This window comes from Tachypleus tridentatus, chromosome 2 (genome assembly GCF_004210375.1).
Source record: "Tachypleus tridentatus isolate NWPU-2018 chromosome 2, ASM421037v1, whole genome shotgun sequence".
NCBI classification, from domain to species: Eukaryota; Metazoa; Arthropoda; class Merostomata; order Xiphosura; family Limulidae; genus Tachypleus; species Tachypleus tridentatus.
This window is the reverse complement of record NC_134826.1, coordinates 141674749-141700159: the sequence shown is the minus strand read 5'-3', so window position 1 is coordinate 141700159 and position 25411 is coordinate 141674749. Positions and strand designations below refer to the sequence as shown.

Below are 25411 nucleotides of genomic sequence, written 5' to 3'. Positions count from 1 at the left end.
TACAGGTAACATCGCATCTATGTTACTAACACATCCATACTCTGTGGTCAAGAGTACTTGATAAAGTGGTTTGAATAGTGTTCTCATTCCAAACTAAATTCGCTGTGAGTAACTGCCCGAAATATAATCGAAAATAGCTAGAACATCATATAAACAGAGGGTTTAGTATGCTATATTAAATTGATTTTGGATATGCAACCGGTGTATTTGAACTATATTTTAATATTACTTAGTGTTGTTTTTTAGGTAGTGAGAAAGGCATTCAACAAATTATTCGTATACTCAAATCATAAAGATGTGTTGAGATCGGGAACTTAAAATTTCCAAGATAGGGATATTCCTTGAGCCCAGTGGTATTTAAAACAAAAATACATCGATCAACTTGGGGTGCCAGGATCATCCAGAAAACAGACCTGCATTAAGTCGAATCTCAGCTGTTGTAAACAATGTGCGATGTCTTGCTAAAAGTGAGAATTCACGAATACGAAGGTCAATGACAAAATCGTATAGGTACCGTAGGTAAGAATACAAAAAATATCTACATCAAAAGTGATAAAAGCTAGAGGTACACTAGTTGCTTTCACAGCGCGTCAGTTTATTTATTGTACATTTAAAGCAGATGGAAGACAGAGTAGGTATTCATGTTATTACATACAAAGATATACTGATCAAGTGGCAAGATGTAGCGCCTACGAATATCTGCATTTACTTTTGGGCTGTTAGGTTTTGCACTGAAAAACTGTCATCTTCGTATATTAGGTAGATTATGACCAACATTGAAAGAGAAACGGTGTGCTTTTGACATGACAGCCTTACGATTGAACCGTTTACAATAAAATCTATGCTGCAGGGTTATTATATGGCTCCGGGGTTTGTTTGTCTGTTTTGTTTGTTTTGAATTTCGCGCAAAGCTACACGAGGGATATCTACGCTAGCCATCCCTAATTTAGCAGTGTAAGACGAGAGGGAAGGCAGCTAGTCATCACCACCCACCGCCAACTCTTGTGCTACTCTTTTACTAACGAATAGTGGGATTGACTGTTACGTTATAATGCTTCCACGGCTGAAAAAGGGCGATCATGTTTGTTGCGACCGGGATTCGAACCCGCGACCCTCGGATTGCGAGTTGAACGCCGTAACACGCTTGGCCATGCCGGGCTTCCGCGGTTCCCAAACATTTTAGACCTGCGAAGCTTCACATCAGAAAAAACATTATGGAGCCTTAATTTAAAAAATACACTAAAAATAGAAACAATCGGTCACTAGCACCAGATAAAGTTTACTTCAAGCTTTTAGAATATAAACTTATTATTAATAATTACTTGTTCAAAAATTTCTGTTTGCAAAATTTATATCAGTAAAAGTACAGTGTACTTATTTATTTATTAGTGGCTCGGATGGGCTTGCTTATGTTTACTAAGTACTTCAATATTTGGAGTTATGATTGTACCTATAACCGCAAATCATCTTCAATATTTAGTCTGTTTCTAAATTTGGTTTTTGTAGCCGTATACAAAGATATATTGTTGGAGAACGCATCAATATTTTCAAAGCTCTGTTACTTATTTCAAGATATTCCATGGCCATTTGAATCCAAAATTCTGTAGTTTTTTCCTGCTGAAATTTTGTTTTTAGGATGTAATCAGTTGAAATTTCTGTAAGCTGTTCATCCTCTTTCAAAGACAAATCGTTGGTATTTGTAGAGTCAACAAAGGGATTTTGAATCCACAGTAATTTTTTTTCTAAATGAGGAGGGAAGTGATCCACAGTAGTTGTACATAAATCAGATATGTGGTGCAAGACTGAAACTTTTGTGTCTTCACTTGAGGAAATTTCATTCATAAGTAAAAAAAAATCCCTGAGATTTTTAAAACAATCAAGTTCTTCCATAAGTTTCACCTCAAAGTTTTAGCTTTCGTTGAAGCGCTTCCGTTTTACTCTGAGCTTTAAAGTACGTTACCCTGTTAACCTGTAATGTAACATTCACTTCATTTAGACAGGCACATAAGTCCGAAAGGTAAGCCACTTTCTGTATCCAGCATTTGTTCCTTAATTTGTATACAAGTTCAAAATGGCATTCAGATAAAAAGAAACTTATCTCCTCACGCTGTTCATAAAACCGAGCAAGCACTTTTTTCCCGAGAAAACCATGGATTTCCGTATGAAACAGCAAATTTTTATGTAAACTTCCCATATCCTCACAGAGTAAACTGAAGATCCTCGCATTGAGTGGTCTTGATTTTATAAAATTAACTATTATGACATCACCCAATACCTCTTTTAAGTCTTTTGGTATTCCTTTCATTGCAAGTGCATAACGATGAAGACAGCAGTGGATACTCTCGATGTCCGGGTTTTTATACAAGCCACTGCGCCTGAAAATTTTCCAATCATAGCTGCAGCCCCATCAGTGCAAATACTTGAGCAAAGCTGCCATTGTATCTCATGTTCTTTCATAAATAAGTCGATCAATTTAAATATTTCTTCGCCTATTGTTTGAGTAGGCAAAAGTTTGCAAATTAGCATGTCCTTTTCAAAATTAGTTTCGTGAATATAGCGAACAAACACAAGTAACATCGCATAACTTGTGACATCTGTTGATTCATCCATCTGAAGCGAAAAATTTGGACTCTCTTTGACTCGCCTTTTTAAGTCCATTAAGCAATTTGCTGACATATCTTTGATTCTTCGAGAAACTGAGCTGTCAGAAAGGGGCACAGAATTAATATTTTTCTAAGAAATTTCTCATCAATCGTGCTCTCTACCAAATATTTTGCGCATGATTTTATCAAATCTTCTCCAATTGTATGAGCTTCACGTGGTTTTTCAATACGGTAACTAACACGATATGTATCAATTAGAGCACCTTTGTTGTCCTGATGGACAAACAAACGAAATGTAGCTTTACTTGTATTTAATTGCAAACACTTTCTTTTGAAATATTTGGAAATTGGATTTTTTAATTGGGAGTGTTTGGTTTCTAGATGTTTTAACTCTGCTGGATTCAAACTACTGTTACTCAGTACTGTTCCACATTCAACACACAACCCACTAGGTCCATCTTCATTACCTGTCCATGTAAAACCATATTAAATAAAACTTTCATCACACTTTCTTTTATTTTTTGTTTCACTACTTCTTGCGTCATCCTGTGTTGAAGTGCTGCACACGACGATAACGCCTTTGAATTCGTTTTAGGCCTAAGAATATTTTTACTCGTATCAGATTTATTACTGATGTTCAGCCACTTATCCATTATAAGGGTGACAACTAATTATTAATTTGTCTGAAAATGTATTATTATATCTTTAGCACTTCAAGAGTATTTTCACGGATACAAAATAGGTTCTTAATGAAAACTCGTACAGGCACTTTAGTTTTATTATCATACAATGTGATGCTGACCTAAGATCAGTGTTGTGTTAACGAAAACAGAAATAAGGATTTGTGGAAGAAAGGCTAGGGCACTAGAATGATATATTTTTCTAAAGGAATGGTGGTAACCTATTATTTTTACATTTTCTTGTTTTTTTAACAGAGCTTTAAAGCCAAATAACAAAATATTAAGCCATATCTGACGTGCGTTTAAATAACGAAGGAAATGAAACAAAAAGAAACATGACGTCATGAAAGCGTATTACATCATAGAATTCATTGGTACGAAGTTTGTCTAATTAAACTACAACGAATCTAACCTGACGTAACAATTACCAATTATAATTGTCATAAATATAATTATATTCCACATAAATATACTTGAAAATTGAAACAACTGATACTGCATTGAATTGCATCACAATGTTTCAAATTTGGACAAGTTTCAGCTATGACGTCATATTTCATTTTATTTCATTTTGTTCGAGATTTAGCTGCTAACACAGATCTGGGTTTTAAAAAGACAGTTGGCGTCACTACCCATGGTTGACCGATGTTTCATACGAAAATTACTGGCTATCTTGCATCTCCAATGACGCATGCGATCTTGAGATGGTGCCATATCTACCAGCAACAAGTGGCGCTACTGTCGAAGTTAATTTGGTTTGGTTTTTTTTGGAATTTCGCACAAAGCTACTCGAGGGCTATCTGTGCTAGCCGTCCATAATTTAGCAGTATAAGACTAGAGGGAAGGTAGCTAGTCATCACCACCCACCGCCAACTCTTGGACCAACGAATAGTGGGATTGACCGTAACATTATAACGCCTCCACGACTGGGAGGGCAAGCATGTTTTGGCACGACGCGGGCGCGAACCCGCGACCCTCGGATTATGAGTCGCACGCCTTACGCGCTAGGCCATGCCAGGCCACGAAGTTAATTGAGATTGTATTAACACTTTCACCGCGAGAACTTCTCTTAAGCAGAACAAAATATTATGGCGTTAGACAGAATAAAATATTAAAAGGCCCAATACGTTATAAACGTGTTATATTAAAGATATATTTTACTTTTTTGTACAGCGTATTCTGATTCAATGGCGGCATGGTGACGTAACGCTGTGGTAAATTTTAAAATCGTTTTAATGTAACGTAATCAACCTTTGTCTAATCTTCTCTCGATTTGTTTTGATACATAATACATCTTTCTTTCATCGGTTTGTTCTTATATATGTTTGGAAATTAGTTGTGAATAAGTTTCCACAGTTACCAAAACTAGATTATTATTTTCGTGTCATTTTATTCATGCACTTGTTTTTACCATATCATCTGTCAAATACGAGAGTTCTATGACAGCAAACTTCAAATTTTGTGGACAATTTCTATAATATATATTTACTCACAAGATTCCCCCTTCCCTTCTAGTTGTCATAAACGTAGTTCCTTTTGTCTACACAAGTCATTTTAAAAATAAATGCTTCATCTTAATATACCTTGGTAATAGCAGTTTATTTTACTTTTCTCGATTTTTATGACATTATATAACTTTTTATCAAAAGTTTAAAAGAGTTCCAAAACTTCGATATGCAGAGGTTCTGGTGATACTAAAAGATTAAAGTAAGCAGAAAGATTTATATTTACGGAACACTTATTGTTGTTGTTTTTTAGGGGTCAGTAAATTTTAAGTTTGGGGTCATCTACGCTAAAGTTGGACAGTTGTCGGACGACGAAATGTTCAGCAATGGTAGGTCTATATTCTATTCCACTCTTTCATTATTATGTACTTCTAAAGATGCATTTAATGTATTATAGTTAAGCCTATACATTGACACGTAAAAGTAAATTTTCTTCCAAAGGTACTTAGTAACGGTAGGCCATTATTTTATCCTTCTCTTGTTATCTAGTTCTAAAAATATATTCCATGAATTACAGTTAGGCCTATACATTAACACGTAAAAGTAAGTTGTTTTTAAAGATGTTGTTCGGTAATGATAGGCTTTTATTTTATCATTCTCTCATTATCTAGTTCTAAAGATATATTTCATGAATTGCAGTTAGTCTATACATTAACACGTAAAATTAAGTTGTTTTTAAAGATGTTGCTTGGTAATGGTTGGTTTTTATTTTATTCTGTTATAATCTAGTTCTAAGAATATATTTCATGAATTACAGTTAGGCCTATACATTAACACGTAAAAGTAAATTGTTTTTAAAGATTGTTGTTTATCTGTACAGTATAGGTGTAACAAGTATTGTTTTGGTAAATTCTTTGACAAAACGATCCAAATAAAGCAGTTACGTATATTACATAGTATATCAGTTATTAGTAGGTTCACCAATGCACTTGACAAGACGTTTTAAGAGCACATTTGGAAAAGTTTGACAGAATTAGCAAACATTTCAACACAACGATTTTTTTTCTCCCTACAGAGGGAGGGAGTTGGGAGTTTGACCAGTTTCTGTCCTTGCTCGGGGATCGAATCCGATTAAAAGGTTGGGATAAATATAGAGGTGGACTTGATGTAAAAGGTGAGGGAAGTTTAGCTAATAATTTTTTTGATGATTATGCTACAAATATCTTACAATAAATACAATCAACTCCGTTTATTTATATTTGTTTCTATGTGTTCTTCAACATGCCTGTGCTTTTCTGTGAATTTATTAACAAACATGTTCCATCATTCTTACTACGTTTAAATCATGGGCTATAGAATTGAGGACATCTGGTGTAACTCATGCTTTTCAAGGTGTCTCAACCAACAACTACAAACCATAAATTTCATGAAGAATGTCCGGACTCAGCATAACATGTTTTTTATTGTAAGGATATACTTTTGTACTCTACATTAAAACATTCATTTTGGGCCTAATAACGTGCTGACGAAGCATAATCACACGTACAGTTAAGAAACGTAAAATATTCAAGATTTTGTTTACTAGGAGATATGACCGGAAAATACTCGGTTCACACCGTCTATGAAGGACACGAGATAATGTTCCATGTATCAACACTTCTTCCTTTCTCCAAAGATAATCGCCAACAGGTAAGCCAGGCAATTTTTAACTTTATTCTTTCTAATCTCTAATAATTTTAGATGAATTTTGAACAAAATAAACTTCTGTTTTGCTTGTTCCTTGTACTAAAAACACATAGTTCATGACAAAAGTTCAAACACAAATTAATAAAATATTCATAAATCACTATAGAACAAAAGGCTAGTAAAATGTTGGTTGTATTATATTTTGTTGGTTTCAAGCTGTTATTCTCTATATTTGTAAGAGAACATACTACAATAAAATAAATAAGCATAAAGAACAGGCTATTTTGTGTAACTACTATAGTCTGGTGACTCAAATGAAAAACCACATAGCACTCCCACTCTTACATAAAAAATTTAAGATATTTTTATGAAGGAGCAAGCTTCCAGAAATGTCTCCAGGGGGCATTATGTAGTGGTAGCATTGGGAAATGTGGATGTTTTCAAATCAATGTGAAAATGCAGTTTGTAGTTTAGTCTTGAGATAAATCTAACAAAGTCTGGACAGACATGTCTTTTGATCATACTTGATATAGCAGAAACAAAAGGCGGTATAGTGGGTTTAACATTACACCCAGAATCCTTTTCTGTACAGTTCACTGCTGCCCAAAAGATATCAGTTATCACTGCTTCTGTAAACTTTCACAAGAAATCTGCTCCACGTCGAAAAGAAAACAAGATGAAAAACATATAAATAAGAAGACAAATGTCATCACCCTCTTCACGACTAGCCCATTTTATCTGAATGATGATTTGATGGCACTCATCAGCGTTATAAATGATACTGTCACAACTGTAGGGTTGCCACCAACATGCTTACGTGTAAATGATACAGAAATTAAATCAATGAATCATGTTGTGGAAGAGAGACTAAATTCAATTACCATTGGACAAAATCATTATCAAAACTTTTTCATCCTTAAATAAAAACCTCAAATGAAAAGTTGGTAGTGATAAGATATTGGCTTTGAATTCAAACAGGAAATTGTTTCCCTTGTTATAGTAGTTATACAAACAAGGCAGGTTAATCTGAAGAGAATTTTAACATATGAGCTTTCTAAAGATCTATATTTTCTAACACATCCTAGTGATGCCCTTTGCAAAACAGCAAAGTTATTCCCTCAGGTATAAAAAGAAGCAGAGTCCATGTGTCACTTGCCATCATCTAGCGTATCCCAGTTCGGATGGTGAATAGTGTGAGTGTTATACAATTGGTCGTGTAAGTGGATGCTGCCATTGAACTTATGGAATCGCTCTTTGGAAGATAATTCTAGCTTCAATAGTTATGAGTGCTGCAAAAGAGTGGAAATCTGCTTTAAATTTGGTGATGTAAAAGGTTTAGTTGAAGCAGTTAGGTGTTAAAATCTATTATGACACTTTACTTGTCTTAGAACAGAAAGTTGTTATTGATTGTGGATTCAAGAATGGCCTCGTTGCTCGAATGACCACTTCATTTGGAGCCGTGGAAATAAAAAAAAAATGATTCTCTTCATGCGAAGAAGTAGCTTCTACTTCATGTTGCGCATGCTCCACAAGAATACTGTTTCTGATGGTTTGATCTCCAGACACTCATTTTGAACTTCTCTGCATACATCATGAACACAAGTTGTAAATAACTTAAGTGCTTGGGTTCCGTACTAGCTATCAGCACAACACTTGAAGTTGACCAACAACCGTGCAACATGCTGCTAGAACAACCCACATGGAATGGGTGTGATTCAACTAGGAATCTCTGTAAGAGGTGGTAAACTAGAGAAGGAATCTAGAAGCCTCGCCGAGTTTACCATAACAGTTGATTACCTCCTTCACAGTTGAAATCGATAGAGCCACTGATAACCCTTCTCTGTGGTTCAACAGCTGATTCAGCGAATGTAAATTGTGGGCGATATGAACTTTTTGTCGCAAGCAGGTCCGGAATGAAGACCTCTCCAATAAGTGACAGTCGTCTGCAACACGCCAAGACTACAAGTTTCTAAGATGTAACTAGAAGTATGCCGTGGAATCTCAGCATGACATTCTGGAAATGACCAGCATCTCGGTAAGAATGGGCATCTTTCTCCAACAGTAATGAGAAAGACGCCTACCTCTGGAACCTTTTTGAACTCTCTGTATGTGGTTGTAAGAATCCGAATGTGAACGCAACTGTAGTTTTTCTAAACAAAGTATAGAGTGCACACAGGATTGTTTGTTATAGTCCTCACAAAGTTGGTAGTGTAGTGAGGACTGAACTGTTACTCTCCTAATAAAGTTGGCAGTGTAATGAGGACTGTTATAGTCCTTATAAAGTTGGTAGTGTAATGAGGACTGTTATAGTCCTCATAAAGTTGATAGTGTAGTGAGGACTGAACTGTTATTCTCCTAATAAAGTTGGCAGTGTAGTGAGGACTGTTATAGTCCTCATAAAGTTGGTAGTGTAGTGAGGACTGTTATAGTCCTTACAAAGTTGGTAGTGTAATGAGGACTGTTATAGTCCTCATAAAGTTGATAGTGTAGTGAGGACTGAACTGTTATTCTCCTAATAAAGTTGGCAGTGTAGTGAGGACTGTTATAGTCCTCATAAAGTTGGTAGTGAAGTGAGGACTGTTATATTCGTCATAAAGTTGGCAGTGTAGTGAGAACTGTTATAGCCCTCATAAAGTTGGTAGTGTAGTGAGGACTGTTATAGTCCTCACAAAGTTGGTAGTGTAGTGAGGACTGTTATAGTTCTCATAAAGTTGGTAGTGTAGTGAGGACTGAACTGTTACTCTCCTAATAAAGTTGACACTGTGGATAAAAATGAGTCTGACGCTACAAAAGGATGATATTTAGCCATATAACGTGTGACAAATGCGTTACAAGTATGTTACACACACATATATAAATGTTAACAGTTTCCTATTATTGAGAGACATTCCATTGGTTGTTAGTATTTAATAAGCACCAGGAGGTATAACAGTATAGCTGATTTCTATTATAATGAATACCCATTGGTTGTTGGTATTTTATAAGCACCATGAGGTATAACAGTATACTGTACTGTCTTATATTATAATGAATACAGTATTTAAAACTTTAGCGTACTTGAATAAGCCGCACATTACAATTTTGAGTTTTCTTCATATGTTTTTCAAACATTCATTTTTTCTATCAGACAAGCTTTTGTTTGTGTCTTTTAAGATAAATTAGTAATAGTGTATTTAACTAGACCTACGCATACTAAAATTAGTTTCTAAGATCCTTATTTCTACTATTCAACTTATCTTGACAACTCAAGTAATCTTTCTTGCCTTCCATTCGAGCTGTTTTGAAGTGATCATAAAAATCTTCCATTGACAGACTTTATGACCACTTTTCCTCGCTACATCCACCAAGATAAACACTTAAGGAATATTTTCATCACAATTACACAGATGTTCCTTTCAGAAAATGGGGTGGGGGTGCCATGTCGTAAACACATTCTGGTCTGGAGTCTCCAATAACAAGTTTCCCCAAGAGCTCACCAGGGGGTGGGTGATTTTGCTTCATTGACTTGCAACAGAAGTAACGTATGTCTTTTTGAATTAGAAACTATGCATGTTAGTGCATAAGCCACTGGACCATAACTGTAGCCAATAACACAAGTAAAATGGTAAGTTGTTGTCACTGAAATAATAAAGTCATGAATTTCAAATCAAATGAGTGTAAAAATTTTAAATATATTTTTGGTTTGTCATAACACCAGAAGTCGTCTGCTGGGACGAAAACATTGTAACTAAAACCGTATTTTTCTATACGGAACAAAGTTTTCTATTGGATAGTGTAAAACACTTAACTCTTCTGGGTATAAATAAATAATTGACTAATTTCAAGAAATGTGAAGAAAAACATCTACTGTTAAGAGTGATTTTATTATTTTTATTAGGCCTAAAATGGCTCATTTCTTTTGTTAACCAATTTACACATTTTATACTATTACATAATGAGTTAAAAATCTTGGAGTCAATAAGTAAAAATCAAATTAACTAAGTGATGGAAAAGTCCATTACGTTTATCCATTTATGTTAGGTTACCAGTACTATCAGGTACGGTGTTAGGTTACCAGTACTGTCAGGTACGGTGTTAGATTACCAGTACTGTCAGGTACAGTGTTAGGTTACCAGTACTGTCAGGTACAGTGTTAGGTTACCAGTACTGTCAGGTACAGTGTTAGGTTACCAGTACTGTCAGGTACGGTGTTAGGTTATCAGTACTGTCAGGTACGGTGTTAGGTTACCAGTACTGTCAGGTACAGTGTTAGGTTACCAGTACTGTCAGGTACAGTGTTAGGTTATCAGTACTGTCAGGTACAGTGTTAGGTTACCAGTACTGTCAGGTACAGTGTTAGGTTATCAGTACTGTCAGGTACAGTGTTAGGTTATCAGTACTGTCAGGTACAGTGTTAGGTTACCAGTACTGTCAGGTACAGTGTTAGGTTATCAGTACTGTCAGGTACAATGTTCGGTTACTGTCAGGTACGGTGTTAGGTTATCAGTACTGTCAGGTACAGTGTTAGGTTACCAGTACTGTCAGGTACAGTGTTAGGTTACCAGTACTGTCAGGTACAGTGTTAGGTTACCAGTACTGTCAGGTACAGTGTTAGGTTACCAGTACTGTCAGGTACAGTGTTAGGTTACCAGTACTGTCAGGTACGGTGTTAGGTTACCAGTACTGTCAGGTACGGTGTTAGGTTACCAGTACTGTCAGGTACGGTGTTAGGTTACCAGTACTGTCAGGTACAGTGTTAGGTTACCAGTACTGTCAGGTACGGTGTTAGGTTATCAGTACTGTCAGGTACAGTGTTAGGTTACCAGCACCGTCAGGTACAGTGTTAGGTTACCAGTACCGTCAGGTACAGTGTTAGGTTACCAGTACTGTCAGGTACAGTGTTAGGTTACCAGTACTGTCAGGTACGGTGTTAGGTTACCAGTACTGTCAGGTACAGTGTTAGGTTACCAGTACTGTCAGGTACAGTGTTAGGTTACCAGTACTGTCAGGTACAGTGTTAGGTTACCAGTACTGTCAGGTACAGTGTTAGATTACCAGCACCGTCAGGTACAGTGTTAGGTCACCAGCACTGTCAGGTACGGTGTTAGGTTACCAGTACCGTCAGGTACAGTGTTAGGTTACCAGTACTGTCAGGTACAGTGTTAGGTTACCAGTACTGTCAGGTACAGTGTTAGGTTACCAGTACTGTCAGGTACGGTGTTAGGTTACCAGTACTGTCAGGTACAGTGTTAGGTTACCAGTACTGTCAGGTACAGTGTTAGGTTACCAGCACCGTCAGGTACAGTGTTAGGTTACCAGTACCGTCAGGTACAGTGTTAGATTACCAGTACCGTCAGGTACAGTGTTAGGTTACCAGTACTGTCAGGTACAGTGTTAGGTTATCAGTACTGTCAGGTACAGTGTTAGGTTACCAGCACTGTCAGGTACAGTGTTAGGTTATCAGTACCGTCAGGTACAGTGTTAGGTTACCAGCACTGTCAGGTACAGTGTTAGGTTATCAGTACTGTCAGGTACAGTGTTAGGTTATCAGTACCGTCAGGTACAGTGTTAGGTTACCAGCACCGTCAGGTACAGTGTTAGGTTACCAGTACCGTCAGGTACAGTGTTAGGTTATCAGTACCGTCAGGTACAGTGTTAGATTACCAGTACCGTCAGGTACAGTGTTAGGTTATCAGCACTGTCAGGTACAGTGTTAGATTACCAGCACTGTCAGGTACAGTGTTAGGTTACCAGCACCGTCAGGTACAGTGTTAGGTTACCAGTACTGTCAGGTACAGTGTTAGGTTACCAGCACCGTCAGATACAGTGTTAGGTTACCAGTACTGTCAGCGTACAGTGTTAGGTTACCAGTACCGTCAGGTACAATGTTAGGTTATCAGCACTGTCAGGTACAGTGTTAGGTTATCAGCACTGTCAGGTACAGTGTTAGGTTACCAGTACCGTCAGGTACAGTGTTAGGTTACCAGCACCGTCAGGTACAGTGTTAGGTTACCAGTACTGTCAGGTACAGTGTTAGGTTACCAGTACTGTCAGGTACAGTGTTAGGTTATCAGTACTGTCAGGTACAGTGTTAGGTTACCAGTACTGTCAGGTACAGTGTTAGGTTATCAGTACTGTCAGGTACAGTGTTAGGTTATCAGTACTGTCAGGTACAGTGTTAGGTTATCAGTACTGTCAGGTACAGTGTTAGGTTATCAGTACTGTCAGGTACAGTGTTAGGTTACCAGCACCGTCAGGTACAGTGTTAGGTTACCAGTACTGTCAGGTACAGTGTTAGATTACCAGTACCGTCAGGTACAGTGTTAGATTACCAGTACTGTCAGGTACAGTGTTAGGTTACCAGTACTGTCAGGTACAGTGTTAGGTTACCAGTACTGTCAGGTACAGTGTTAGGTTATCAGTACTGTCAGGTACAGTGTTAGGTTACCAGTACTGTCAGGTACAGTGTTAGGTTACCAGTACTGTCAGGTACAGTGTTAGGTTACCAGTACTGTCAGGTACAGTGTTAGGTTACCAGTACTGTCAGGTACGGTGTTAGGTTATCAGTACTGTCAGGTACAGTGTTAGGTTACCAGTACTGTCAGGTACGGTGTTAGGTTACCAGTACTGTCAGGTACGGTGTTAGGTTATCAGTACTGTCAGGTACAGTGTTAGGTTACCAGTACTGTCAGGTACAGTGTTAGATTACCAGTACTGTCAGGTACAGTGTTAGGTTACCAGTACTGTCAGGTACAGTGTTAGGTTATCAGTACTGTCAGGTACAGTGTTAGGTTACCAGTACTGTCAGGTACAGTGTTAGGTTATCAGTACTGTCAGGTACAGTGTTAGGTTACCAGTACTGTCAGGTACAGTGTTAGGTTATCAGTACTGTCAGGTACAGTGTTAGGTTATCAGTACCGTCAGGTACAGTGTTAGGTTACCAGTACTGTCAGGTACAGTGTTAGGTTACCAGTACTGTCAGGTACAGTGTTAGGTTATCAGTACTGTCAGGTACAGTGTTAGATTACCAGTACTGTCAGGTACAGTGTTAGGTTATCAGTACTGTCAGGTACAGTGTTAGATTACCAGTACTGTCAGGTACAGTGTTAGGTTACCAGTACTGTCAGGTACAGTGTTAGGTTACCAGTACTGTCAGGTACAGTGTTAGGTTACCAGTACCGTCAGATACAGTGTTAGGTTACCAGCACCGTCAGGTACAGTGTTAGGTTACCAGTACTGTCAGGTACAGTGTTAGGTTACCAGTACCGTCAGGTACAGTGTTAGGTTATCAGTACTGTCAGGTACAGTGTTAGGTTACCAGTACTGTCAGGTACAGTGTTAGGTTATCAGTACTGTCAGGTACAGTGTTAGGTTATCAGTACTGTCAGGTACAGTGTTAGGTTATCAGTACTGTCAGGTACAGTGTTAGGTTATCAGCACTGTCAGGTACAGTGTTAGGTTACCAGTACTGTCAGGTACAGTGTTAGGTTACCAGTACTGTCAGGTACAGTGTTAGATCACCAGTACCGTCAGGTACAGTGTTAGATTACCAGTACCGTCAGGTACAGTGTTAGGTTACCAGTACTGTCAGGTACAGTGTTAGGTTACCAGTACTGTCAGGTACAGTGTTAGGTTATCAGTACTGTCAGGTACAGTGTTAGGTTACCAGCACCGTCAGGTACAGTGTTAGGTTACCAGCACCGTCAGGTACAGTGTTAGGTTACCAGCACCGTCAGGTACAGTGTTAGGTTACCAGCACCGTCAGGTACGGTGTTAGGTTATCAGCACCGTCAGGTACAGTGTTAGGTCACCAGCACCGTCAGGTACGGTGTTAGGTTACCAGCACTGTCAGGTACGGTGTTAGGTTATCAGCACTGTCAGGTACAGTGTTAGGTTACCAGTACTGTCAGGTACAGTGTTAGATTACCAGTACCGTCAGGTACAGTGTTAGGTTACCAGCACCGTCAGGTACAGTGTTAGGTTATCAGCACCGTCAGGTACAGTGTTAGGTTACCAGCACCGTCAGGTACAGTGTTAGGTTATCAGCACCGTCAGGTACAGTGTTAGGTCACCAGTACCGTCAGGTACAGTGTTAGGTTATCAGCAATACTGTCAGGTACAGTGTTAGGTTATCAGTACCGTCAGGTACAGTGTTAGGTTACCAGCACTGTCAGGGTCACAGTGTTAGGTTACCAGCACTGTCAGGTACAGTGTTAGGTTATCAGTACCGTCAGGTACAGTGTTAGATCACCAGTACTGTCAGGTACAGTGTTAGGTTATCAGTACCGTCAGGTACAGTGTTAGATCACCAGTACTGTCAGGTACAGTGTTAGGTTACCAGTACTGTCAGGTACAGTGTTAGGTTACCAGTACCGTCAGGTACAGTGTTAGGTTACCAGTACTGTCAGATACAGTGTTAGGTTACCAGCACTGTCAGGTACAGTGTTAGGTTACCAGTACCGTCAGGTACAATGTTAGGTTATCAGCACCGTCAGGTACAGTGTTAGGTTATCAGTACTGTCAGGTACAGTGTTAGGTTACCAGCACTGTCAGGTACAGTGTTAGGTTACCAGTACTGTCAGGTACAGTGTTAGGTTACCAGTACTGTCAGGTACAGTGTTAGGTTACCAGTACTGTCAGGTACAGTGTTAGGTTATCAGTACTGTCAGGTACAGTGTTAGGTTACCAGCACCGTCAGGTACAGTGTTAGGTTATCAGCACCGTCAGGTACAGTGTTAGGTTATCAGTACTGTCAGGTACAGTGTTAGGTTATCAGTACCGTCAGGTACAGTGTTAGGTTATCAGTACTGTCAGGTACAGTGTTAGGTTACCAGCACCGTCAGGTACAGTGTTAGGTTACCAGTACTGTCAGGTACAGTGTTAGATTACCAGTACTGTCAGGTACAGTGTTAGATTACCAGTACTGTCAGGTACAGTGTTAGGTTACCAGTACTGTCAGGTACAGTGTTAGGTTATCAGTACTGTCAGGTACAGTGTTAGGTTACCAGTACTGTCAGGTACAGTGTTAGGTTACCAGTACTGTCAGGTACAGTGTTAGGTTACCAGTACTGTCAGGTACGGTGTTAGGTTATCAGTACTGTCAGGTACAGTGTTAGGTTACCAGTACTGTCAGGTACGGTGTTAGGTTACCAGTACTGTCAGGTACGGTGTTAGGTTATCAGTACTGTCAGGTACAGTGTTAGGTTACCAGTACTGTCAGGTACAGTGTTAGGTTATCAGTACTGTCAGGTACAGTGTTAGGTTACCAGTACTGTCAGGTACAATGTTCGGTTACTGTCAGGTACGGTGTTAGGTTATCAGTACTGTCAGGTACAGTGTTAGGTTATCAGTACTGTCAGGTACAGTGTTAGGTTACCAGTACTGTCAGGTACGGTGTTAGGTGATCAGTACTGTTGTCTTCTGAGGCATTCACATCACTTTAGCTTTACACACCTTCTAACTTGTTTTTATGCCTCTTGCAGGAATTATGTTAGCATATGAAAACAATTTCTGTAAAGTTTATCAACAAAAGACTGAAATAATAATTTATCAGTGTATCAATGATAAGAATTGTTCAAGAAACTATCTGTCATGACCAAACGTAAGTGAATGAATTTCTTGACCTTAGGTTGAAAGAAAGAGGCACGTGGGAAATGACATTGTTAACATCATATTCTTGGACGGGAGTCACGAAGATCACGGTAGCTTCAAACCATCGATGATCAAATCACAGTTTACTCGTATCCTTTGATTATTTTTTCCTATGAAATATTCATGAATCGTTACACCTGACTTCATTAATTTGCTTCGTTGAAATTTTACATTAGGTTGTTACTGTTTATGTATCGTTAGTTAAGACGAAGAATAATTGGTTCCATTTTTCTTCATTTAAAAAAACCCATAAAGTATTTGTACGTGTGTACCTGAGCCTCGAAGTACGTAATTTCAGTTTTTTGTAGAAGGATTTTGAAAAAATCCGAACTCGAAAACATGAAGATATGTGGTAAAAAGGACTTTGTGCTAATATGCGTTTTATACCAACAGAAATTAGGCTTATAACTGAGAAGAGAAACCAAAATAGTTTTATGATTTAATGCAAGTTAAATATTAAATTCATTGCTGTGGAATTTTTAACTATTTAATTTCTCTAACATCAATATTTTACAAGCAGACGAGATTGCCAGAAAAGCAGTTTCCTAATATTGTATATAAATATTTACATTTTAATAGGATGTGTGACATGAAGTATTATTCGGAACACTACAGAACATTGAAGTTTTCATAGAACCTTTAATGAAAACTTAAGTGTTAACATTGTAATGTATAATTTACCTTATTATTCACCTGTACCATCTTATTGAAGAGAAAGCAGACTAAACGTCTTTATTATTAGATCACGCATTGTTATTGTTGTTGTTTCGGGAACATAAAAACTAAAACTTGTAACAACCATATAAAACGATCTCCTCTGTTATATACCACGGACCGTAGAAAGGGGGAAATTTAACCCTTCGTAAAATTGTTTACTCCATCACTTGCTAAAATGTGCGAAATAAAGTACTCTGATACCCTGTAAAACTATTTAATGCATCGAATGTTACAATATCCAATCTTAGAATACTCTAATACTCTCTGAAACTGTTTATCCGTTAACGCACTACAATATCAAAATAAAGTATCATAACATCCTTAACAATGTACTCTAACACCCTGTAAAAGTGTTTACTCTGTCACACATTACAATATCTTGTGTGTGTTTTTTTTTCTTATAGCAAAGCCACATTGGGCTATCTGCTGAGCCCACCGATGGGAATCGAACCATGATTTTAACGTTGTAAATCCGTAGACTTACCACCGTACTAGCGGTGGGCGTTACAATATCTAAAACAAAGTACTCTTACACCCTGTAAAAGTGTTTACTCTGTCACACGCTGCATTATATAAAATAACGTATTCTAACACCCTGTAAAAGTGTTTACTCTGTCACACACTACAATATTTAAAATAATATACTCTAACAGTTCCTGAAACGTAAGATTATATTACTTGTTATAATATCCAAACCTTAAGTTATTTCTAGGCCCTGTATTCCAATGTGTTCCTTTACAGCTACAATGTTAAAACATTCTTACATATTCAAAACAAGGCATCCTACCACCCTATAAAGTCCTTTAATTCGTTATACTCATCAGAAACTGAACTGAAACACTCGTAAATCTGTTTTAAGTCGTTTAATACGTTTCACGCTATGGAACTAAAGGTATGTTAACACTGTGAAAAACTGTATAATAGAGCTTTCTTTAACCCCATAAGACTGTTTACTCCGTCGTGAAATGCAACAATAAACAGTAAATTATTTATGCAGTAATTTAGTGTATCATATTATTTATTGTTATTTTCAATTTTCGAGAAAATCTAATAGCACACGGTACACTAATGAACTTGAGTGGTCGCATTCCCAAACATCGATAGGGAGTTTGGACCTAGGAACATCATAGCCATGTGATTACTAAAATCATGTCCTAACAGTATCGTAAGAGTCCGCTAGTACACAACTAGTTTAGCTCCGTAATAGCGAGTTCTATATTTGTGGATGTTACAATAGGCCATCTAGCTTTATGATAACCTTGGTTCTTATGAGCTAATAATAACAACAGGGAAATGAAAACATGTAGAAAAGACTTGTAAAACATCGTGTTATGCTGTCTAAAACATGTAAAACTATCCAAGATTATACGTTTACTTTATGGCATCTCAGAAAAACCACCAAGGAAAATCTGGGCCATTTTCATTTCGTATACAATTAGAATAAGCCTAAGTAATTTATCTTACACCAAAGCTTTCTTTTCCTTCATTCTATACAATAAACTATTGTATTCGACATATATCCATACAATGATATCGAAGAGATCACATCTATGCAATGTTTTGTTTTTAACCTTAGCCCTATTAGATATTTTCGCACTAGTAACGTATCAAAAGGACGACTGCTCGTTTCGGTAAGACAATCGTGTTTTTAATAGAATGGAATGTTTTATGTGTTCTTGTTATTCAAGTCTGTGCGTTATAGAGTTCTTCATTTCATAAAGAAATTGTTGCTTTTAATGGAAATTAAGAAAACTCTTGCAAAAGATTGTTATAACTTTGGTTCCTTTAGTTACAAGGCCTTAAATCATTGGCGAACCCGACTTCTGGTTTATATTTATGAATATCGCCGTACTCTGGAATCATTCACTTGCGACCTCTTTACGACATTTATTCTACAACTGAGTGAGAAACGAAAATGTGTTTATGAAATAATAAAACAATTTGAGGGGAGGTTTAAGCCCCAGTTTCAAAGCTTTACGAATACTAAAGCTTTTATTAAGCGAAAACGCATTAAATCATCCCAGAAAATGTCCAAATTGCAGTTTTTTCTCGTGTATTCTTTTGTTTCCTATATACGCGCAATACTACACAAGAGCTGTTTTCTCTAACCGTTACTACTTTTAAGCTGACAGAGAAAAGCGAAGACAGCTATTCAACACTGCCCACCAGCTACTCTTGGTTACCCTAATTGAATATTTGGATTTAACCGGCACTCTTAAGACGTGTCCATAGGATGCAAACTATTCACAGTTGGCCCTACGTTGATTTAAACGTGCATTATTTAATATTTATTTTATATAGATATTGCGTGTTTTATATATACATATATTGATCATTTTGTTGGCTAATACCAACAACAAAAAGATCCAAGAAACTACAACAAGTGCACAACACTTTGTATGATAAAATGTAACTAAAATCATGAAAAGTTCCAGTATTTAAGAAAGCCAGTTTTAAACTTAGGATTAGAGAACATGTGTGAACAGATCTCGTCGAGTGTGTTCAAAAATATATAATTTTACACGTTTTTCTGTTATCTAATAAAAGATACAGCATTTTTTCCACTCCTTGTGCATAATACTATGTTTATAGCCTGGGGTGTTTTTAGATGTTACTAATACTTTGTTAAACCTAAATTGGTAATAACGTCACAGATGTTTACAATTTTTTTGCCTAGTTTGTCGGTATTCTCTGACGAATCTGTACCGTTGTTTGGTCCAACGTTGCCATGTCCACCGATCTTTTACACGACAGCAGAGTTTCGAGAATTTCTTCTCGTAAAACGTAAGTAAACAATTTACTAGAAAGTTCAAACCTGAGTAGAGAAGGTATTAGTTTGAAAGGATGTCGCGTGGTAATCTTTTGGCTAAGTAGTCGCTTCGAACGGGTCGTTAAAGAGGTTTGTGTTTAACCATATCTACTCGATATTTCAAGATTTGATAATGATGTTGTAGTTGTTGCTTTAGAAAGCCTTCGACAACTTGTGAAGAATTATTTATTGGTTCTTTTAAAGGAACAAAGTGTGAAATAATCCACAAACCACTTCGAAGCTCTACTTCAAAGATTTATTCTTATGGCACACGTCAAACGTAAATAAAGATCAGACGGATGAATTTAATAATCAATTGAACGAGTAAATGGTTAGTTTGATAGATGATTGGATGGATGGATTCATAAATGACCCGACAGAAGGATAACTTGGTGTGTGATTGGCTAGATAAATGAATGAATAAAGGGATGATTGAAAGCTTGGTGATTTTATTGGTAGAGAGAAAAATTGAGGATAATTCTCATTTAATAGTAAAGAACCACAAATCACGTTATTCCATAATATGATAGTGCCTTTGGTTATTTTTCTTATTATATGTGGAATCGACCATACATTCTAACACCACGTTTCTATCGCAGTGATGAATGGTGAAAAGGCAGCCTTTAATACGCCAACGTTCGCTCAAAAACGTGAACGGACACTTGATATGCTTATAAAGGACATGTACGCCGACCACTTAGTGGACACACGTGGTGTAAGATTTTGTTCGTTATGTTTTGCACATTTTACCAAGTTCTACTATTATTCGCCTTTCTTGTATTTCTTAATGTTTGCGGGAATTTCTGTTACTGTTGGTTTCAGAAACAATTTGTAATGTTTGAATTCTAGATAATCCTTCATAGAACGTGAAATACAGTAAGTGTATCATACCTACAATTTGTAATGTTTGCACTCTAGATAATCCTTCATGGAACGTGAAATACAGTAAGTGTATCATACCTACTATTTGTAATGTTTGCACTCTAGATAATCCTTCATGGAACGTGAAATACAGTAACTGTATCATACCCACAATTTGTAATGTTTGCACTCTAGATAATCCTTCATAGAACGTGAAATACAGTAAGTGTATCATACCTACTATTTGTAATGTTTGCACTCTAGATAATCCTTCATAGAACGTGAAATACAGTAAGTGTATCATACCTACAATTTGTAATGTTTGCACTCTAGATAATCCTTCATGGAACGTGAAATACAGTAACTGTATCATACCTACAATTTGTAATGTTTGCACTCTAGATAATCCTTCATGGAACGTGAAATACAGTAACTGTATCATACCCACAATTTGTAATGTTTGCACTCTAGATAATCCTTCATGGAACGTGAAATACAGTAACTGTATCATACCCACAATTTGTAATGTTTGCACTCTAGATAATCCTTCATGGAACGTGAAATACAGTAACTGTATCATACCTACAATTTGTAATGTTTGCACTCTAGATAATCCTTCATGGAACGTGAAATACAGTAACTGTATCATACCCACAATTTGTAATGTTTGCACTCTAGATAATCCTTCATGGAACGTGAAATACAGTAACTGTATCATACCCACAATTTGTAATGTTTGCACTCTAGATAATCCTTCATGAAATGTGAAATACAGTAAGTGTATCATGCCTACTATTTGTAATGTTTGCACTCTAGATAATCCTTCATGGAACGTGAAATACAGTAAGTGTATCATACCTACTATTTGTAATGTTTGCACTCTAGATAATCCTTCATGGAACGTGAAATACAGTAACTGTATCATACCTACTATTTGTAATGTTTGCACTCTAGATAATCCTTCATGGAACGTGAAATACAGTAAGTGTATCATACCTACTATTTGTAATGTTTGCACTCTAGATAATCCTTCATGGAACGTGAAATACAGTAAGTGTATCATACCTACTATTTGTAATGTTTGCACTCTAGATAATCCTTCATGGAACGTGAAATACAGTAAGTGTATCATACCTACTATTTGTAATGTTTGCACTCTAGATAATCCTTCATGGAACGTGAAATACAGTAAGTGTATCATACCTACTATTTGTAATGTTTGCACTCTAGATAATCCTTCATGGAACGTGAAATACAGTAAGTGTATCATACCTACTATTTGTAATGTTTGCACTCTAGATAATCCTTCATGGAACGTGAAATACAGTAACTGTATCATACCTACTATTTGTAATGTTTGCACTCTAGATAATCCTTCATGGAACGTGAAATACAGTAAGTGTATCATACCTACAATTTGTAATGTTTGCACTCTAGATAATCCTTCATGGAACGTGAAATACAGTAAGTGTATCATACCTACTATTTGTAATGTTTGCACTCTAGATAATCCTTCATGGAACGTGAAATACAGTAAGTGTATCATACCTACTATTTGTAATGTTTGCACTCTAGATAATCCTTCATGGAACGTGAAATACAGTAAGTGTATCATACCTACAATTTGTAACGTTTGCACTCTAGATAATCCTTCATGGAACGTGAAATACAGTAACTGTATCATACCTACAATTTGTAATGTTTGCACTCTAGATAATCCTTCATGGAACGTGAAATACAGTAACTGTATCATACCCACAATTTGTAATGTTTGCACTCTAGATAATCCTTCATGAAATGTGAAATACAGTAAGTGTATCATGCCTACTATTTGTAATGTTTGCACTCTAGATAATCCTTCATGGAACGTGAAATACAGTAAGTGTATCATACCTACTATTTGTAATGTTTGCACTCTAGATAATCCTTCATGGAACGTGAAATACAGTAAGTGTATCATACCTACAATTTGTAATGTTTGCACTCTAGATAATCCTTCATGGAACGTGAAATACAGTAAGTGTATCATACCTACAATTTGTAATGTTTGCACTCTAGATAATCCTTCATGGAACGTGAAATACAGTAAGTGTATCATACCTACAATTTGTAATGTTTGCACTCTAGATAATCCTTCATGGAACGTGAAATACAGTAAGTGTATCATATCTTTATTTCTAATTGTTGCATGTTCCGCAACAGGATATAAAAGAGGCGAAAAGTGTTATTTTTACAATAAGTAGGAAATTTTGTTATATAAAAGAAGCAAGAACTCCATACAGACAAAATAATTTATAATCCTTTCCCATTATAAAATATACATATTGATTGATATATAATGATAAAGTTATCACGAAGAAAAGTAATATTTAATTACTCTTAAAACTTTCGGAAGATTTACTCATAACGTTTCATATTACTCTGAAGCTCAGATTGAAAATGTGTACAGTTTTAACACTTACTTCAGTGTTCTTAGGTCAGTAGAACAACTTTATCATTACATACCAGTCTCAGCCAAGGATGGCAAGCCTTTTGGTTCTGATAATTAACTATGCTAATTTTAACTATATTAGCTTTTCAGAGAGAAATGCTGAAACTGCATTAAAAATATTATGGAAACAATTGATTTTTTATTAAACTTTTCTAGACTGTTCTACCGACTGGTTCCAATTTTTTTTATCCAGTGTACAAAACATATTTGGTTTCTCCAACTAGTAATGTCCAACTCCTAAATATTTATATTAACAATAGGCCTAAATATCTCTATTTAATATCCTGCTTGATTATATCGAATCCTCATTTTAATAACGTTATCAGATCTTTTGGTTTATAATGCTTATAGACTTTCAGTGTTGACTAAAATTAATAGTTATAAATCTGTACCGGAAGCGTACTTTGAGGAAGATACCAGGAACTTGGTAAAACTTATTCTGTAAACATAGGTCACTTGAAAGAGGTGTATTTCCAATATAATCCTCGCCTTAAAACTAATTTTGTATTCAATGTGTATTAAAAGAAAAGTCAGTTTAGTCTATCGAAGTTTCTTTACGGGTAACGACAGTTGATTCGTTTCGAAGTTTCGAGTTACTTCAGTTTTTTGTATTCAGTTGTCTCCATACCTATAAATAAACTTCGTAAGGCATCACACATTGGGAGTACAAATTTTTTATTAAACACCAATGTTCACTCATTACAAAGTTATATATGATTATCAAAGATATCTTTTTGAGAAACGGAATGTAACTTTAGAGAACGTTGTCCAAATGAATCAGAAAATTGAAATAACATAGGCCTGCGATGGTTTTATTGTCTTGAAATTTTCGCATGTTCTACAGTAGTTCCCTCACGTTGAATATGAAAGTTATATCCATTTATCTACATCATGTACAGATTTTTCACAGAACCTCATATGTACTGTAACATGAGTGATTTAATTTCATTCAAATAGGGTAACATTTTGTTGTGCTTAAAATTTTCATAGTCATTGGCTATAGATATCTCTTGACCAATCGCGATGTGAGAGTTTCATCAATCGTTCTAGAATCGACGAGAAACGCAACGCTAGTACATAAACGGTCAACAGGCCACATGACGTGTCATTTATGGATGGTACCTGTTGTGCGTACACTTTGACATTTATTTTTTTGTTTTTAATGTCATTTATTTGCCACTGTTATTATATAACAAAAAGTTATATAAATAAGCCAAACATATTTAATTATATTTATTGTAAAGAAACAAAGGGAAAACATTACAAAATTCATCAAAAAAGCTTATTTCACGTATTTTGGAAGAGAACTTGGGGACCAAGACAAATCATTGGCTCCGCACTAAGTCGAAAGGTTAAGACAAAAACGTGAATGCAAAGAAAAAGTATTTATCTTTTGGTATTCCAATGGTCTGGTGTGAGTCTAGAAACCGTAGAGATGACCGCTATTTATGTTCGTGTAATTTGCAATACTCGAAATAAAAAAGGAAACTTCTTATTCAAACCTCCAATTTGCCATAAGACCTGATGGACTTGAACCTATTCAACCAGAGATTCTTTATACAGTTTAATCTGATTTTGGATCTGATGTCAATAGAAATGTTGACAAAGTTTGTTTTCCACTTGAAATCTCTGATGAACCACAACTTTTCACGCAAGGTGAAATTAACGATTTGGTGAAAGATTTGGCTCTAAAGATTTTTTAGATATTTCGAAATCCAAATTTTGGATTAAAAACTTTTTTTTCTAGAGATTTCTTTTTACTGGTACAAAGATCATGAGAGGGAGTTTATGCCATAATTTTCGCAAGAAGATCCACTAGTTTATTGTAACTATTGCTGAATTATTACCAAAGCAAGGAACTGCAGTCTATGAACCAAGTGAGAGGTGATTGTTCAACGATTTCTCCAGAAGAAGTGTAAAAGGTGTTTGTTCTTTTTTACATTGGTAACCATTCATAATCAGCCTAATAACAGGATCGAAAAACACTGAAAGTGGATGTTTGGTTGACACAAAGAAAGAACTGTTAATTTCACATTACATATAAAACTGGGATTGATGAAGAGTTCCTAAAGGTCGTAGACAAAGATGGCGACTGTTTTAAATATCTATGTGGACATTTTATAGCTCTTTCAGAAACGAAACTTAAAGAAGGAAGTTTTGTTGGTCTGAAATTAGAAAATTGACTTTGATGAACAGTTGGAAAGGACAGTAAGGAAGCTAATAGAAAGTGTGGATTGTCTTTAAATATGTTATTGACAAGATTTTAGAAACAACAAAGACCTAAATTTCGAAAATATTATCAATAACATGCTTGATAAATTCTAATAGAAGTTGGGTTCTAATAGAAGCTTCAAAGTTCATTTCTTACAATAACGTATTGATTATTTTCCTGAAAATATCGGTGAAATCAGGGAAAACAAGGGATAGTTCCGTCGAGACATAAGGAAAACAAAGAGGAGGTATCAGAGAAGAAGAAACATCAGCATGGT

The 25411-nt window shown here is 36.4% G+C and overlaps 2 protein-coding genes across 2 annotated transcripts in view; one reads left to right on the top strand and one right to left on the bottom strand.

Moving 5' to 3' along the window:
• Window positions 1–25411, bottom strand: part of LOC143245256 (GTPase-activating Rap/Ran-GAP domain-like protein 3) — a 661441-nt gene that overhangs the window by 186404 nt on the left and 449626 nt on the right. The gene's annotated exons all lie outside the window — the stretch shown is intronic.
• The window catches only part of LOC143236988 (GTPase-activating Rap/Ran-GAP domain-like protein 3), a 125079-nt gene that overhangs the window by 16511 nt on the left and 83157 nt on the right, over window positions 1–25411 (top strand). Inside the window, exons 9-15 of the mRNA XM_076475752.1 lie at window positions 5042–5117; window positions 5804–5902; window positions 6314–6417; window positions 16022–16133; window positions 18347–18392; window positions 19439–19545; window positions 20170–20285. Coding sequence (XP_076331867.1) covers window positions 5042–5117; window positions 5804–5902; window positions 6314–6417; window positions 16022–16133; window positions 18347–18392; window positions 19439–19545; window positions 20170–20285 — 660 coding nt within the window. The remainder of the gene's footprint in view (window positions 1–5041; window positions 5118–5803; window positions 5903–6313; window positions 6418–16021; window positions 16134–18346; window positions 18393–19438; window positions 19546–20169; window positions 20286–25411) is intronic.